Source organism: Natrix helvetica (genome assembly GCF_964273705.1).
Source record: "Natrix helvetica genome assembly, chromosome: 7".
In the NCBI taxonomy this organism is placed as follows: domain Eukaryota; kingdom Metazoa; phylum Chordata; class Lepidosauria; order Squamata; family Natricidae; genus Natrix; species Natrix helvetica.
In genome coordinates, this window is record NC_138558.1 from 41,510,070 (window position 1) to 41,525,918 (window position 15,849).

Consider the following 15,849-nt stretch of genomic DNA (forward strand, 5'->3'; position numbering starts at 1 on the left):
AAGTATTTGGAGAGTCACATATAGTATAAAAACATTTTTTTAAAACACACATAGGCCTGAAGGAGAAAATATGATAAAACTATTGTTGACTGACTATGTTTTACATCCCATTTCTGTTGTTCGTTGGAAACTTTTTTTCTCTTCTGTTAAAAAAACAGAAAATCCCCCTTCCCTGCAAATACCCCCTTGTCCTTTCCATGCAGATAGCCTCTGGTCACAGGAGAAGGGCTTGTGTGCACTGTTGCAGTTGAGGACTTCCCTGTCTATTATTCAGACATGATACCAGGAAAAGAAATGGAGTGGTGTTTATTGCAAGCAAGAAACTTGCTAGAGCAGTGATAGAATTCTATCACTGTCAGTAATAGAATTATGATCATCAGAATTTGTGCCGAACCCCCTAACATCACAGTTATCCAAGTCTACGCCCCAACAATTGTTGCACAAAGCTTGAAACAGGGCTTTAATCCCATGGTCCAAGAAACTATGAAAAAATGTCTTTAAAAACATTGTTTACATTTGGGTCAGCTTCAATGCAAAAATTGGCAAACAAGCAGAGACAAGGATCACTAATCATTTTGGTCTAGGTAACAATGGAACAATGCAGGTGATCATTTGGTACAATTTTTCCAACTGAATACATGGTTGAAACAGCCCAAGAGCCACTTTTGCATTTGGACCTAACCAAATGGACTTCACCATAATCAGATTGACTATATTCTATATACTCGTCGATGGACCAGTTGAGTTCTTGCTGTTAAGATATATTCAAGTACTGATTGTGATTCAGATCATGAATTGTTGGTGGCAAAGATTAAAGGCAAATTATGCACAATCAAAAGTCAGTGCCTCCAAAGAGATTTGATGTCATCAAAACCTCTACCACACATAAACGTGAAGTGAAAAATAGGTTTGAACTACTGGACACTGTTGAGAAGATTACATGAAGGGTCACACCAGGAATGCATTTATGCAAATGAGAAAGATCCAACCATCATTTATTGCTGGTAAATGCAGTGTTGAATATTGAAGATGAAAGAGAAGTAGAAATAGAACTGGCAATCCATGAGGAAGAAGTCATATGGGCAATGAGCCAACTGTCAAACAAGAAGACTGAAAAATGTTCACACTGTCCCTGCAGAATTACTGAGACCTGTATCTCCTATAGTCTTTAGATGTCTGTGCCAGAATATTTGGGAAACCAACAAGTGCTACAGGATTGCAAACACTCAAGGGTTCATTCCACTGCCAAAAAAGGGTGACTCTAAATATTGCTCCAATTACCGCACAATTGCTTCACATCAGCAAGATTCTTAAGATTGCTTAAAATTATACAACAACATCTAGCATCAATATTGAAATGGAATTGCCCATATGTCCAAGCTGGCTTTCAAAGGAGTCATGACACTAGAGGGCATATTGCAGATCTGCTGGATCATGGAAAAATATCTTGAACATTAAAATATCATTTAGATGTGGTTTATCAACTACAAGAAAGCCTTTGATTGTGTTAAGCATGAAAAGCTATGGAGAATCCTACAAGATCTGAGGGTACAATCACATCTGGTCAAATTAATATGCTGAAATGATCATGAGGAGGCCGGATCTTGAAGAATCAAAAATAGGGGTAAAGATTGCTGGAAAAAACATCTTTTACATGCTGATGATACAACTCTTCACTCAGAAACCAGAGAAGGCCTGGAACATCTTATCAAGAAGAAAGTAAGAATGTTGATCTCTAAACATCAAAAATTGCACATCAAAAAAGACCAAACTCATGACCACTGCAAGGAAGAGAAATATCAACATAGAAATTGACAGTGAAGAGATACAATCTGTGGAAAAATCCATCTCTCTCTCTCTCTCTCTCTCCTCTCTCTCTCTCTCTCTCTCTCTCTCTCTCTCTCTCTCTCTCCTCTCTCTCTGTAAATATTATTCATATATATGAATAAACATGAAATAACAAATGTATTATTACAAACACCAAAAATAGCTATGACCTACACCTATATGTAAAATTTAATGGGAACCATAAGCAGTCCTTAACTTTTTGATAAATGTTATTTAAGCCCCTTCCAAGCCCCTGTTTAAGAAGGCAACCCTATATGACTCCAGCCAAAGGCTGCTCAGTCTCTTCTTAAAAACCTCCTATGTTGGAGCACCTATAAGCTCTAGAGCAGTAGATCTCAACCTTCCTAATGCCACGACCCCTTAATACAGTTCCTCGCGTTGTGGTGACCCCCCAACGATAAAATTATTTTATGTTTTCTGTATTTTTTCAAAAATATGTGTTTTCCCATGGTCTTAGGTGACCCCTGTGAAAGGGTTATTCGACCCCCAAAGGGGTCGCGACCCACAGGTTGAGAACTGCTGCTCTAGAGGCAAGCCATTCCACTGGTTGATTGTTCTCATTGAGAGGAATTTTCTCCTTAATTCTTAAGTTGGATCTCTGTTTGATAAGCTTCCATCTGTAACTTCTTGCCCTTCCCTCAGATGCTTTGGAGAATAGTGGACCCTTCTCTGTGACAGCCTCTCAAACATTGGAAAACTATCACATCACCCCTAATCATTCTCTTTGTTAGCTCCCATACGGTTCATCATACATTTTAGCCACCAGTCTTCTTTACATCTTTTACATCTTTATTGCTGTTCTCTGACTTTGCTAGAGTCTCAGCATTTTTTGGGGGGTACGGTTATGTCCAAAACCGGGTGCAGTATTCCAAGTGCAGTCTTATTAGTGCAGTATAAAGTGGTACAAACACTTCATGCGATCTTGATACAATCCTTCTGTTGATGCAGCTTTGGACTGCATAGGCTACAACTACTTGACTCAGTCATCTAAACTCTGTTACTAATTTCACAGGTGAATCTGATCTTAACCCGTACCAGTTTCATAATTTTAGTTAAAAACTACTTGGTTTGATTTTACCTCCTCATATAAACAAGGTGCACTCTCCTATTTCCTGGTTCAAGCAAACTTTGTCCCTTCTACGCACACACTTCACTACAGCTTACTAATGGGTGCTGCTCATGTGAAAAGTTTTCTTCTTTCAAAGGAATGGTGATATGGCATCATTGTAGCTTTAGTTAGAATTGAACACTGTAAGAAGAATGGCATTTTGACAGCCCATCAGCTTTCTCCTTGTTCCAGACAGTTCTCATTTTGGGAGAAAACAGCTGAGAAGACATAGCAATTAAAGTTAAACATAATCATCTCTCTGTTTCTTTTGATGAAAGCATGTGGTGGATTAGCTGAGTCTCTCCTCTACATCTCTCTAAATCTGAGATACAAGAACATTCAAAGGATGTTTCAATGTAATTCGCATTGGTAACAAAAAAAAAGAGTCTTAATCACATACTGAATATGCCAACCAGGTTTGCACTGACAATGTCTAACTAAAAAAGGTATCTTGGGCTTATTTGATAAAAAGAACATATCCATTCTTGGTCTACAATTAAAAAGGGCAGCTGATTATAAATTAAATTAAATTTCAGATTGGCATGTTGGGAATTCTTTGAAGAGGAAAAAGTGAAATAATAATAGTATAAATCTATAATAAAGTGATACTCAGGACATTATGGACATTACTAGTCACTGCATCTGAAAAATAATATTGTAGCATTTTCCTTATCACTACAATAACTCTCTGAAAAGTGTGAGAAAGAGAGGAAGAAAATGGAGTAACTGTCCCTTGAGAAAAAGTTACTATGTTTAAGTCTCTAGCATACAGGGGAGAAGAAAGAAATGTTCTGATAGCAAATATAAAAATATAGTTTATGTGGTGTTGCGAAACTGAATTCTGTACGTAGCTGGCAATAGTTACTATTTATGATTATTTTGTTAGCTCATTAAAAGGTTCAAATGAAGTACAATATACGCTTTTTAATAGAAAACATGAATGGGAGAATGGTGCTATATTTGTAACTAATAGATTTTTCATCGCAGCTGCAACAAAATAATGTAAATAGACCTAGGATCACAAGGATCTTCAGATACAGTGGACAAGCTTCTGTGTTACTGCAATCCTTTCCATTAACCAATTATAAAATTACTTTGTTTTCAAGTTAACATACATGCACGAAATAATTATAAGGAATAAGCAAATTGGAATATATGTGTATGTGACAATTTTGGTAACATCTTATAGATGTGTGTGTTCTAGTAAATAGTAACTTGTGGCCATAATAGCAACTACTATGAAAGTAGAAGCCACCTCATGGAAGCCATTTTGTAAGACCATCCTAGTGTCACAAAATGTTTCATCACTTTTTGTTAGATAAGATCTCACTGATAAGAATCTTGTTCCAGACGAAATTCTACTGAATGCATTTGGCCATCATTCCAAATGATTCTGCTGAAATAATTAAAAGTGTTAATTCTTTTAAGTGGAGATAGGCAACTATATTAACTGGCACTGCTTTTGTTAAAAAAATAAACCTGTGAAAGCCTAAGATTTTTATTATCTTGCCAGAGGCTGAGACATTTATAACACATTAGCATATCGTTGAGGAAAGATCTTTTTTAAAAAATAAATGCTGCTAAAAATTATAAATTTTGCTGCTATATTTTAGTAGTTTTATCTAAGAGTATTAAAGGAAAGTGGATACCCATTTACAGCCTAAATCTACAGATTACATACTTATAATTCTACCACTATTTAATTGCAGTTTTATTTTTTAAAACCTGATATTTGTCACAAATGTTTAAGGCATCCCCTGATATTGCAAAATATATAATTTGTGAAATATTATCTACTTTTTTTTCCTTTCATATCTTCTGAGAATTTAAAACATCATTAAATGTTTCCGTTTTGTACAGATTCATTGTATGATTGGATTGTAATTCTAATGTGCTAATATTTATTAGCTTTTCCCAGCCTCCAAAGTTACAAATCTTACTTTTTACTAACAAGAGTAATGTAAGAGCTACATATCTGCCCATTTTTGTTGCATTTACTCATTTTCTCTTTCTTTTCAGCTTCTTAATTAAGTGAATTCAAGTGAGATTTGCATAAGGCTAATGTTTACTGCGAAGACAAGCATCTACTGATAGTACTTGTATACAAACATTTCATGTTTTTCAAGAGTCTTTCCATTTCAAGCATCTGTTTCCTGTGATTACTTGCAACACTTGTGTGAAGAAGACAATTTTGTTTTTGTACCTTATTACTAAATGCTTCATAAAATTTATAATGCAGAGTAAACATTGGATATCTAAATAGGAAATGCGATAAATGAAATGAAAATGTACAGCACTTGTGTTCTTCATTTTCAATAAAGTTAATTTTACCAGAAAAGACTTTGTTTTTGTTGCTCTTATGTGGTTGGATAGACTTAAGGTGAAAGTTTAAAAGTATTTATGTGCTTTAATTATTTAGTAACAGCAAACCAGATTTGTATAATAAGAAACACATAAATGAAATACAATAACACTGATGTTTGTCTTTTAATTCCCAATGTTCTTTATAAAATTACTACCCTGTTTCCCCCAAAATAAAACCTGTCCTGAAAATAAGACCTAGCTTGATTTTTACATGTGCACCCAATATAAGACGTACCCACCCACCCTAAATTAAGCTCTAGTTAGGACCGCGCCCAGTCCATTGCATCTGGTTGCATGAGATGGGGGGAGGCACAGGTAAAAATCAAGCTGGGGTGGGGATGAGGGTGTGTGGAGCTGCTCCACATCCCTGCTTACGTTAGGATAGTTGCAATCAGGCACCCCATGCCCTGACACCTGCCTCGCCTTGCCTCCCCACTTCTGCTGTTGCTTGCACACATCTCCCCCAGCCTCCATTTTTCCATCAAAGGCCTTTAAGAAAGGCCTCTGCAGCTGAGAAACAAGCTTGATTGACAGCGAAAGGCCTCTGATGGTGAAACAGAAGCCGGGAGGGCACTGCATGCGTCAATCTGGAGCTCATTTCTCAGCTGTAGAGGCTTTTCTTGAAGGGCTATGACATTGAAATGGAGGCTGGGGGAGCACCACATGCAAACAGCAGCAAGGGCCACAGAAGAAGTTGGTTCACAGCAGTCACACAGGCTCATGCTGGGTGGAATTTTCAGTGCCGCCACAAAGTGAGACAGTGGAATAGATATCCCCTGAAAGTAACGACTTTTTTGGAGGCAAAAAAAATATAAAATTGGATCTTATTTTCAGGGAAACATTGATTTTAGAAATACTATTTTAAGATCAAACTAGTTGATGTTTTTTAAAGCTGTGTTGCAATGTATGAATATACAGCCAAGGGATATGTTGATTAAGTCTCCAGACTTTCCATTCAGAACTAAAAGGGTATATTGCCCCTTTACTCCAGAAACCTCTGGGTCATTGTTTTACAAGGGATAAATCAAGTGGCACCTCCCTTCCTGGTCTGGCAGAGATCTGTTGGAATGGCTAGATTCATTCCCATGACTAACCATACTGGTAAATTAAGCATTCTAAATAATAATTTTACAGTTTTTACAGGTTTACAGTTTGCAATGTATTATAACTTTGGAACATCTGGATATTCCTTCTTTATCAAGAAAAAAAAGAAGCCACTTTGCAGGCTTCAGTAAGTGCTTAGGAAAACAATTGAGGCATCCTTGCTCTAAAGAATCTTAAGATAAATTGGGAACTTAAGCATCATGTTAACATTCATCTTCGTATTCACCTATTAAAGAAGTGGCAGCAAGTTTACTCAGTGACTTGATGGAGTTGACATTTCAGATTCAGTAACTTGATAAAGCTGACATTTCATACTCAGAAGTTAAATGGTAGTGAAATCTATGAAGTCTGCCCATGTAAGCCATTTTGCACAAGAACAGGAGTAATTGGGTGAACTATTGCAGCTTGTTTCATTAGTTCATCATCCTACTGAATATTGGAGAGGGAAATGATAGTGCTGAAAAGAAGACAGATCTCATACCAAAGTGAAAAATTGTAATTTTAGTGATAAACTATACTAATCAAATATTTTAGATTTAAATGGATTAATCAATTTTCTAAAAAAGATGTTTAACCGTAAAAATGTCATAGTTTATTAAGAAGTTGCCAACACATTGTCTAAAATAGACATCACAACTTTAAAAGATTTCTGTGCAAGTGCATGGGTGTGTTCCTAGCACTGTTAGAAACGTAATACCGGTAGTCCTCTGTTAACTCGTTGCTTAGCGAGTTAAAATTTAAAATTATTACAGACTCACAAAAAGTACTTACAACCCCAGAGTTTGAACACGGTTGCATTATTGCATTTTAGACACTTACTTGCATTGATAGCCATTTGCAGTATCCTGCCATCACATGATCATAATTTTCAGTGAGCGGAGTTTTTTAGTTTCCAGCAAAAAATAGCCATATAAAGTATTCACTTAATGGCTGCCACCCCAAAAAAGGTCATTAAATTGGGGGAGTCATTTGGTAACCTTTTAATCACTGCCATGCTTATGACCAATTCCATACTCAATTACAGCATAACATCTCTCCCTCCCCCTCCTTTCTCTGTTTTTCAATAATTTTCTGCCTCTCCAGCACATTGCAAGGTTATCACTTGACAGCATTCTAGTATTTATTTAGATTAGCTTGAAACTAAAGGAATACATTTTTGTTGCTTTAACGTCCTTTCATATTTTGCCAGAACAATGCAAACAAAATTCATAATACATGTTACGGTGTTATGAAAAGCTATAAAACATGTTCATTCAGCATATTCTATACAAGAAAAACATTCCAGATAAAAGTTTTTAAAAGAAAATATTGCATTATGTGCAATAGCTAAGATCTATTTCATCCAGAAGTGCACTAATTTATTTCAGGCTCTTAAAAAAAACACTGGAATGGTATTGGAGTAAGTATCTGTCTACCAAAGACTTAGCTTTTTTCTGATAACATCAGAAAGTGTCAAGATCCAATAGATTCCAATTAAGGATTTCTGTTGTCTCCTTATATTTGTGTCTTTTGTGAGGGTTGGCGGGAAGCAGAATACATTTCACAGTATAAAGACAGCATATAAAACTTGTTCCACAGGAATGAAAGGTCCATAGGTCTTTCCACACACCAGTCTGATCCACTGGGTTTCAATGGAGACTCAAATTTTACTACTGGTTCCTCTTCCTGTTGACGGGTTTCACGTTTATGCATATTTATTAGCAATAATCAAGCCCAATATCATATATTGCTATGGTGTGCATATTATGTTTAAATGATGTTCACACATAGTTTTTAGGAAAGATTTGGGTAGAGCCTTCATTCCTGATCAAGACCCTTTTACAGTTCCATATACCATCAAAGCAGTACCCCACTATATTTTCAGATTGGCATAAATCACAAGATTTTCAAATCTCACAACAACAAAGTTCATTCAATATCTTGTGTTGATATTGTAAAGTTTCATTGTGGCAAGATTTTATAAATTTTGCAAACTTTTTTATTAAATTAAAACTTTTTATTAAATATTCAATGTTACACATTTTCACTATTATAAGATATAAAATTAGTGTTCAGAGTTTGCACATCAGTTTACAAAAGCACACAGGTGAAACTCGAAAAATTAGAATATCGTGCAAAAGTTCATTTATTTCAGTAATGCAACTTAAAAGGTGAAACCAATATATGAGATAAGACTCATTACATGCAAAACAAGATAGTTCAAGCTGTGATTTGTCATAATTGCGATGATTATGGTGTACAGCTCATGAAAACCCCAAATCCACCATCTCAGAAAATTAGAATATTACATGCAATCAATAAAACAAGGATTGTACATAGAACAATATCGGACCTCTGAAAAGTATAAGTATGCATATGTACGCAGTACTTGGTTTGGACCCCTTTTGCAGCAATTACTGCCTTAATGAAGCACAGTGAACCAACACCAGCAGATGACATGGCTCCCCAAATCAACACAGACTGGAAACTTCACACTGGACTTCAAACATCATGCAGTGTGTGCCTCTCCATTCTTCCTCTATACTCTGGGTCCTTGGTTTCCAAATGAGATGCAAAAGTTGCTCTCATCAGAAAAGAGGACTTTGGACCACTGAGCAACAGGACTTTGGACCACTGTGCTTCATTAAGTCCAGGGTCAACACAGCCGTCTACCAGGAGATTTTGGAGCACTATATGCTTCCTTCCGCAGACGAGCTTTATGGGGATGCTGACTTCATTTCTAGCAGGACTTGGCACCTGCCCACACTGCCAAAAGCACCAAAACCTGGTTCAATGACAGTGGGATTACTGTGCTTGATTGGCCAGCAAACTTGCCTGATCTGAACCCCATAGAGAATCTAGGGGGCATTGCCAAGAGAAAGATGAGAGACATGAGACCGAACAAAGCTGAAGACCGCTATTGAAGCATCCTGGTCTTCCATAACACCTCAGCAGTGCCACAGGCTGATAGCTTCCATGCCATGCCGCATTGAGGCAGTAATTGCTGCAAAAGGGGCCCAAACCAAGTACTGAGTACATATGCATGCTTATACTTTTCAGAGGTCCAATATTGTTCTATGTACAATCCTTGTTTTATTGATTGCATGTAATATTCTAATTTTCTGAGATGGTGGATTTGGGGTTTTCATGAGCTGTACACCATAATCATCACAATTATGACAAATCACGGCTTGAACTATCTTGCTATGCATGTAATGAGTCTTATCTCATATATTAGTTTCACCTTTTAAGTTGTATTACTGAAATAAATGAACTTTTGCATGATATTCTAATTTTTCAAGTTTCACCTGTAACTGCAGAATATCTCATCCAAAAACATACCAGTATTTCAAGCTCATAGCATTAAAAATCAAGTTAGTAATTTGATCCTACATTTTTGATTGAGTTAATTAAACATTATATTTTCCTATTTTCTTGAGCAATGTTCAAATCATTTTTCAAAGACTGAATGTAGAATCATAGGGCTGTATAATTGATCTGGAGTGAAAGACCTCTAAAATAAATAAATAGAAATCAAGTAACATTTTTTTAATTCAGTTTGAAAGATTGAATTAGCGTCAACAAAGTTTTGCTTATTAGGTCATTGAATTGGAATCTCACATGTAATATAGGTTTAAGTTTTTAAAAAGTAGCAATCAAATTTAATCCCTTTTTAAAAAATATATCTGTGATAGATTATGCACTTGGAAAATCAGTGGATAAAAGCTTTGGCAACAGCTTTCCCAAAGATAAATTCAGATTAAGATACTGCACAGTGTTGTGATGGATGGGGAGGGGGAAGCCACACCATAGAATCTTTCTTCATATATATCTGTTAGATTAAAATAAGTAAATTAAAAGTAGTTTAAGTTTGGCAGGATTCTATCATTAGATGTAAGCAAATAAATGATTGGACTCAATTGGATCTCATTGTGTTGTCTCTGAGCTTGAGCATGATGATATCATTATAATACATCTTGGGCTCAGCTTGATTGTTTAGTTGACATCTTCTGCAATATTGACAATTATTTGCTTTTATGGATGTGTAATCTGATCTGATTACGTCTCAGCCATTTACCAATCAATTGCAAAATCCTTCATGAAATAGCTATTTAGCTGGAGAGGAAGAACTCACCCAATGAATAAAAAAATGTACCAGATCAAGCTTTTAGAAGAAATCTTGGTAAATCCCTGATTCCTAAGAATATATTCCAAGAAAACACTATTTCCTAACTATTACTATAAAAGTGCTGTTCAAAATGTGTAGAGAATGGACGTCAATGAATGCCTTCTATAATTTTATGGAAAAGAAAAACTATAGATTATCTCTGTATCTCTGGACAATCTTTATGCATTCGGTGTTTCAATAGACTGAGTTAGATTAAGGTTTACCTCGACCCAGTAATACAGTCTCTAAAGATTAAGTTTAATAAAGCTAAATATGTAATAAAAGATGAAAACAGCTGGAGAGGCCAATGTTTTTGTTGCAGAAAATTGATAGTATTCACATCAAATGACTTGTGTAATTTTTGCTTTGTACTCTTCAAGATCTAAGCTTTACCAATCCTTATAATTACTATGTTGGCCTTGCAGACTCTTGCTAGAACAAATGTTCAAGAAATAAGTGGATTTATTAATAATAGCAATTCTGTCAAAATTATTAGCTTTTCAATTTGGGTGACATTTCTACCAAAGATTGATTTATTTTCAAACCAAAATTCAGAAACCCATAAACGGGGGAATTTTCTTAGAGTTAATATGCTTGAGGCTCAAAATATTCAATATGTTCTGTTCTTAAGTAGGTAAAAAAAAGGAAAAAGGACAGGAGTAGAGACAAGGACAATATGCAAAAAGTCCCTTATATCCATATGTTGAGATAAGCATTTTGGGAATAGTACTCCCAACACATCTGGAAAGAGCCAGATGAATGAAGCAAAATACAATAATAATGCCAAGAACTGTCAGCAAAATCTGCTTATTACTGCAGCTGAACTGCCATTGGCAAAACAAAATGTAAGTAATTTTTAACAAAAAGAAATCTGATTCATGAGGTTTAATAGTAACCAATAAAGAAAATGGCCAAATGGAAGTAAGTAAGAAAATATTTTCCTGTATTCTTATTCTTGATAAGTAGAGATCACTCACTAGTGTTATAAGATGGGAAGATGCTTTGGATCCAGAAGGTCATAGAGTCAACATACCCACTTAACCAGCAGCTATAAGTGTGGCAAGAGTGAGCTGGATAGAATGAGCTACTGGTTTAACACAATAGGAATGTCCTTTTTGACATTCAAGAAATACTGAATTCTGGTTCTACCATTTAAAACATAATTTTCCTCTCAAGAAAGTGATACAATTTCTTTGTATTTATTTATTAAATTTCTATGCTGCCTATCTCACTGATACAGCTACTCTGTGCAGAATAGAAACATTTCCATAAATGTTCTCAAGAAATAAGAGCAAAAGGGGCTTATAACTTTGAAAAACATTGCTAGCTTGGAAGCCTGTCACTTACTTCAAAGATGTCTTGGTTCCTCTCAGTGGCTTAGCATGAACTCTCTTTCTACAATAGCTTTAGGTCACTTTCTTTCACTTAAAAAATAACAGAGCCACTTGCTAGAGGAGACAGGCATCAAGATACACCTGAACAATTCTACTATGTACATGAGTGTGTAGGGGGTAAATTTGATGCAAAAATTACAAGGTTTTTCATATGCTATCCACATTTCACAAATAATACAGCTTCTCCTGCCACCCCTTAAAATAATTTGCAAACTTCACTCATTATTTTAAGGTCAGGACTGAAAGACGTCCAAAGAAGTCAAGATGGAGCAACAACTTCTACAATATCAACCTTAGTTCTAATGTAAGGTTTATTTTATTTGTATCCATTTCCCTTTTCTTTGAGGATGTTTTTTTTTTCTCTTGTTTTACCAAATTAATACAGAATACAACCAGGGAGGAAAAAAGTAGCCACAGCTCAGAGTCAAATGCCACTTTCTAATGTGTGTTGCAATGCTTTCATTGAATTGTTGTGGCTACATATTGACTTTTTTGTCTACCTCCCTTTGGACAATCCTGGCTAAGGTGCTGGATTGGAAAGTAGAAGACTGATTCTGTATTAGGCATGGAAGCTGACTAGACAAATTTGGAGCAATGACACTGTTCTCAATCTACTTCATAGGGTAACTGTGGGAGTGGCAGTATAAAAGAAGGAAATAATATGTATATTATCTTGAGTTCCACAAAATAAAGGTGAGATAAATCTAACAAGAAAAGAAATGAATGTTTAGTTAAATTGGCTGTCTCTAGAACTTTGTCTCAATCAGTTGACCTTCTAGTAAATAGTTCATGAGATGGGAATTAGCCTAAGAAGAGAAAGTTAGCTTTACTCAGTTTTGTATCCACGCAATAGGTTTCTCTTCCTCATGATCCAATTAGGTGTGTTGCCTGATTCGTATATGTGTTCTGTGATACATTGCCATGATTTAATTAAATCACTGCTTGTAGGGTTCATGCATCATCATGAAGCCCTTGACTATGGTTTAATTATCCAAAATACTATACTGAACTCATGGTTCAGTAGTTTGATATGATGCTCAGATACTGCACAGGTGTAGGTTCATAGAGATAGATCCCTTCACTGACTCTGATTAAATTTGAAATTATAGGTACAATGTGAGTCCTACTTTTCAGTAAGCATTGAAAGGGTTATTTTATGACTATATTCATCTGAAAGGCACTCTAATAATATATTTTTTGCACTACAACAAGTCAACATTCTTAGTTTGAGATAAATGAACCAACAACATTATTTTTTCCAGGTATCTTTCGCACTGTCTCTGCTTGTTCTCTCTGATCATTACATTGCCAAAAAAAGATAGAGAAGAAGTAGAGGCACCATTATCATAGAAAGCAAAAACAAAAACAAAGTGGCTTGGTAGTGATGTGTTTGGAGTTATGTCCAGCAAGGAAGTTAATAAAAAAAAAAGCAATGAAGGTAGTAATTTACACATTTGCAGTTCATTTTACAAAAGAAACATTCCTTTCAATATATGAATATAATTTTTCTCTGCTTATTGTTAAAAAAGATACACTGTTAAATTCTGCCCCAGGTAATGTTGCAACATAATAGTGCTGTTCGGATAGTCTTGATGCAGTGTGACATTTGCATTCGAAGTCTCTTTAATGGACTTGACACATTGGTATTTTTTCTATTTTAAATTAACAGACAGGTCACCAATGTAATAAATATAGCAGACTTGAAAATGTAAAAGTCCACTCTCACAGAATCTCTGATTCAGATACTGTATGTCTCGGATATATCTGTCTCGTACATATTTACAATCTACATCAATTGTTATCATTTATTCCCTTTATTTTTTCTTCTTCTAGAATACAGCTAATATAAAACATTAGATGCTATAAAACATTTAGCCAAACTTGGCTGAGATTGATTGCCTTCAAAAACTAAACTAGGCCACCAGGAAATTCCAGGACTGTAAGATGAATAGAGAAGTGAAAAGAAGAAAGCAGCAACCACTCAACTATTTCCATATTATTGCCAAAAAGAATATATAGATTGTCATAGTGACAGCCTTTTGTGGCAGAATAAACTGCCTGAAAAGAAACCAGGGTTATGAATGCGAATGCTACTTTTATTACAAGTTTACAGAACACTTTTAAGTTTACAGAATCTTGCAAACCTGAACGTGCTTCCGTTCTCTCCCTTTATCTTCAAAAGAACAATGGGACTTTAAATCTCAGCTTTAGGTCCAGATTGCTTTGTTGTCTCAAAGATAATTTTTAAAAGGCCACTGAACTTTGTTTTTTTCCTTGAGGAAAAGACATTTCACTTCTCATTCAAGAAGCTTCTTCGGTTCTGACTGAATGGTGTAAGTGGGGGATATGGAAGGATTTATTCCTCATCCCTCTCCCCCCATACAGTCAGAAGTTTCTTGAGTGAGAAACAAAATGTATACCTCAAGGGAGGGGCGGCGAGTCCAGTTCCTTTTTGAGAATCACCTTTGAGACAACCATGACCTGAATGATTGAGAATCTCCATAGACATAGTCTTGGTGTATTCGGGTCTTTTCCCGTGTAAGATTGACAGTCTCTTGGTGACGTTTTCTGACTGCGTTCTTGTGTTCTGCGATGTGTGCATTTATTCTCCTATTAGTTTGTCCAATTTATTTGGCTGGGCAGATTTTGCATGGTATTTCATAGACTCCTTGGTTTTCTAGCTGGATCTTGTCTTTGGAGTTTCTTAAGATGTTGGCTATTTTTTGGTCAGAGATCCAGCAAAGAATCATCCCCAGAGAAAAATTGCCCAGATGCCCCAAACTCTATGGCCTCCCCAAAAAAAGGAACACCACTCAGATCCATAGTCAGCTCCAAAGGCTCACTTCTACAGAATTTTGCCAAATTTCTTGCCAAACAACTTCAGCCCTACACAGAATCCATCACCTCACACATACACAACTCAATCCACTTCATAGAAACAACAAAGAAACAATATCTACAATCCAGTGATCTACTCGGGAGATTCAATGTCATATCCCTCTTCACCGAAGTGGCTATTAAAGAAGCCTTGACAAATGCAAAAAAAAAAAAAAACCAAGCACATCCTAGATCTGAACAACCACTGCCTAACCAACACATACTTCATCCACAATGGACAAAGATACAAACCGATAGAAGGAGCACCTATGGGATCACCCCTCTCACCCTTCATCACAAACCTATACATGGAACACTTTGAAAATGATGCCTAAGATAAATCTGAACACACACCCAAACTCTGGCTTAGATATGCAGATGACACTTTCGTAATTTGGCCACATGGGAAAGAAAAACTGGACAACTTCCTCACACATCTCAACAGCCTACATCCCAAAATACAATTTACTATGGAAATAGAAGCTAACAACCAACTTCCCTTTCTGGACATCCTAATCTACAAAAAACCCAATGGCTCCCTAGGACACACCATCTACCAGGAAAAAAAACCACCAATCGCTACTTTAATGCACAATCCCATCACCACCCTGCACAGACCAATTCCATAGCCAAGACCCTCATCTCTAGAACCAAATGCCTAGCTGACAAAGACCATCTGAAAACTGAATTACACACCATCACAAACATATTAATTTCCAACGTATTCAAAAAAACCACAATTTTCAACCTAATCCAAAGGGAGACACCCCCCCCCCCAAGAATCGAGACACAGAACAGAACAATGGAATCGCCCTCCTCCCTTACATCAAAGGCACCACAGATAAAATCAGCAAAATTCTCCACAAACACAATATCAAGACAGCCTTCGGCACTGACCAAAAAATAGCCAACATCTTAAGAAACCCCAAAGACAAGATCCAGGTAGATAACCAAGGAGTCTACGAAATACCATGCAAAATCAGTCAGAAAAGAAAAAACGTCCTCCC

General features: G+C 36.1%; 1 protein-coding gene across 1 annotated transcript in view; it reads left to right on the top strand.

Moving 5' to 3' along the window:
* Positions 1-5,294, top strand: part of TUSC3 (tumor suppressor candidate 3) — a 143,210-nt gene extending 137,916 nt beyond the window's left edge. The window contains exon 10 of the mRNA XM_081959373.1: positions 4,976-5,294. Within this exon, the coding sequence (XP_081815499.1) occupies positions 4,976-4,991 (16 nt within the window). The 3' untranslated portion in view covers positions 4,992-5,294. The remainder of the gene's footprint in view (positions 1-4,975) is intronic.
* Positions 5,295-15,849: the final 10,555 nt, after the last annotated feature.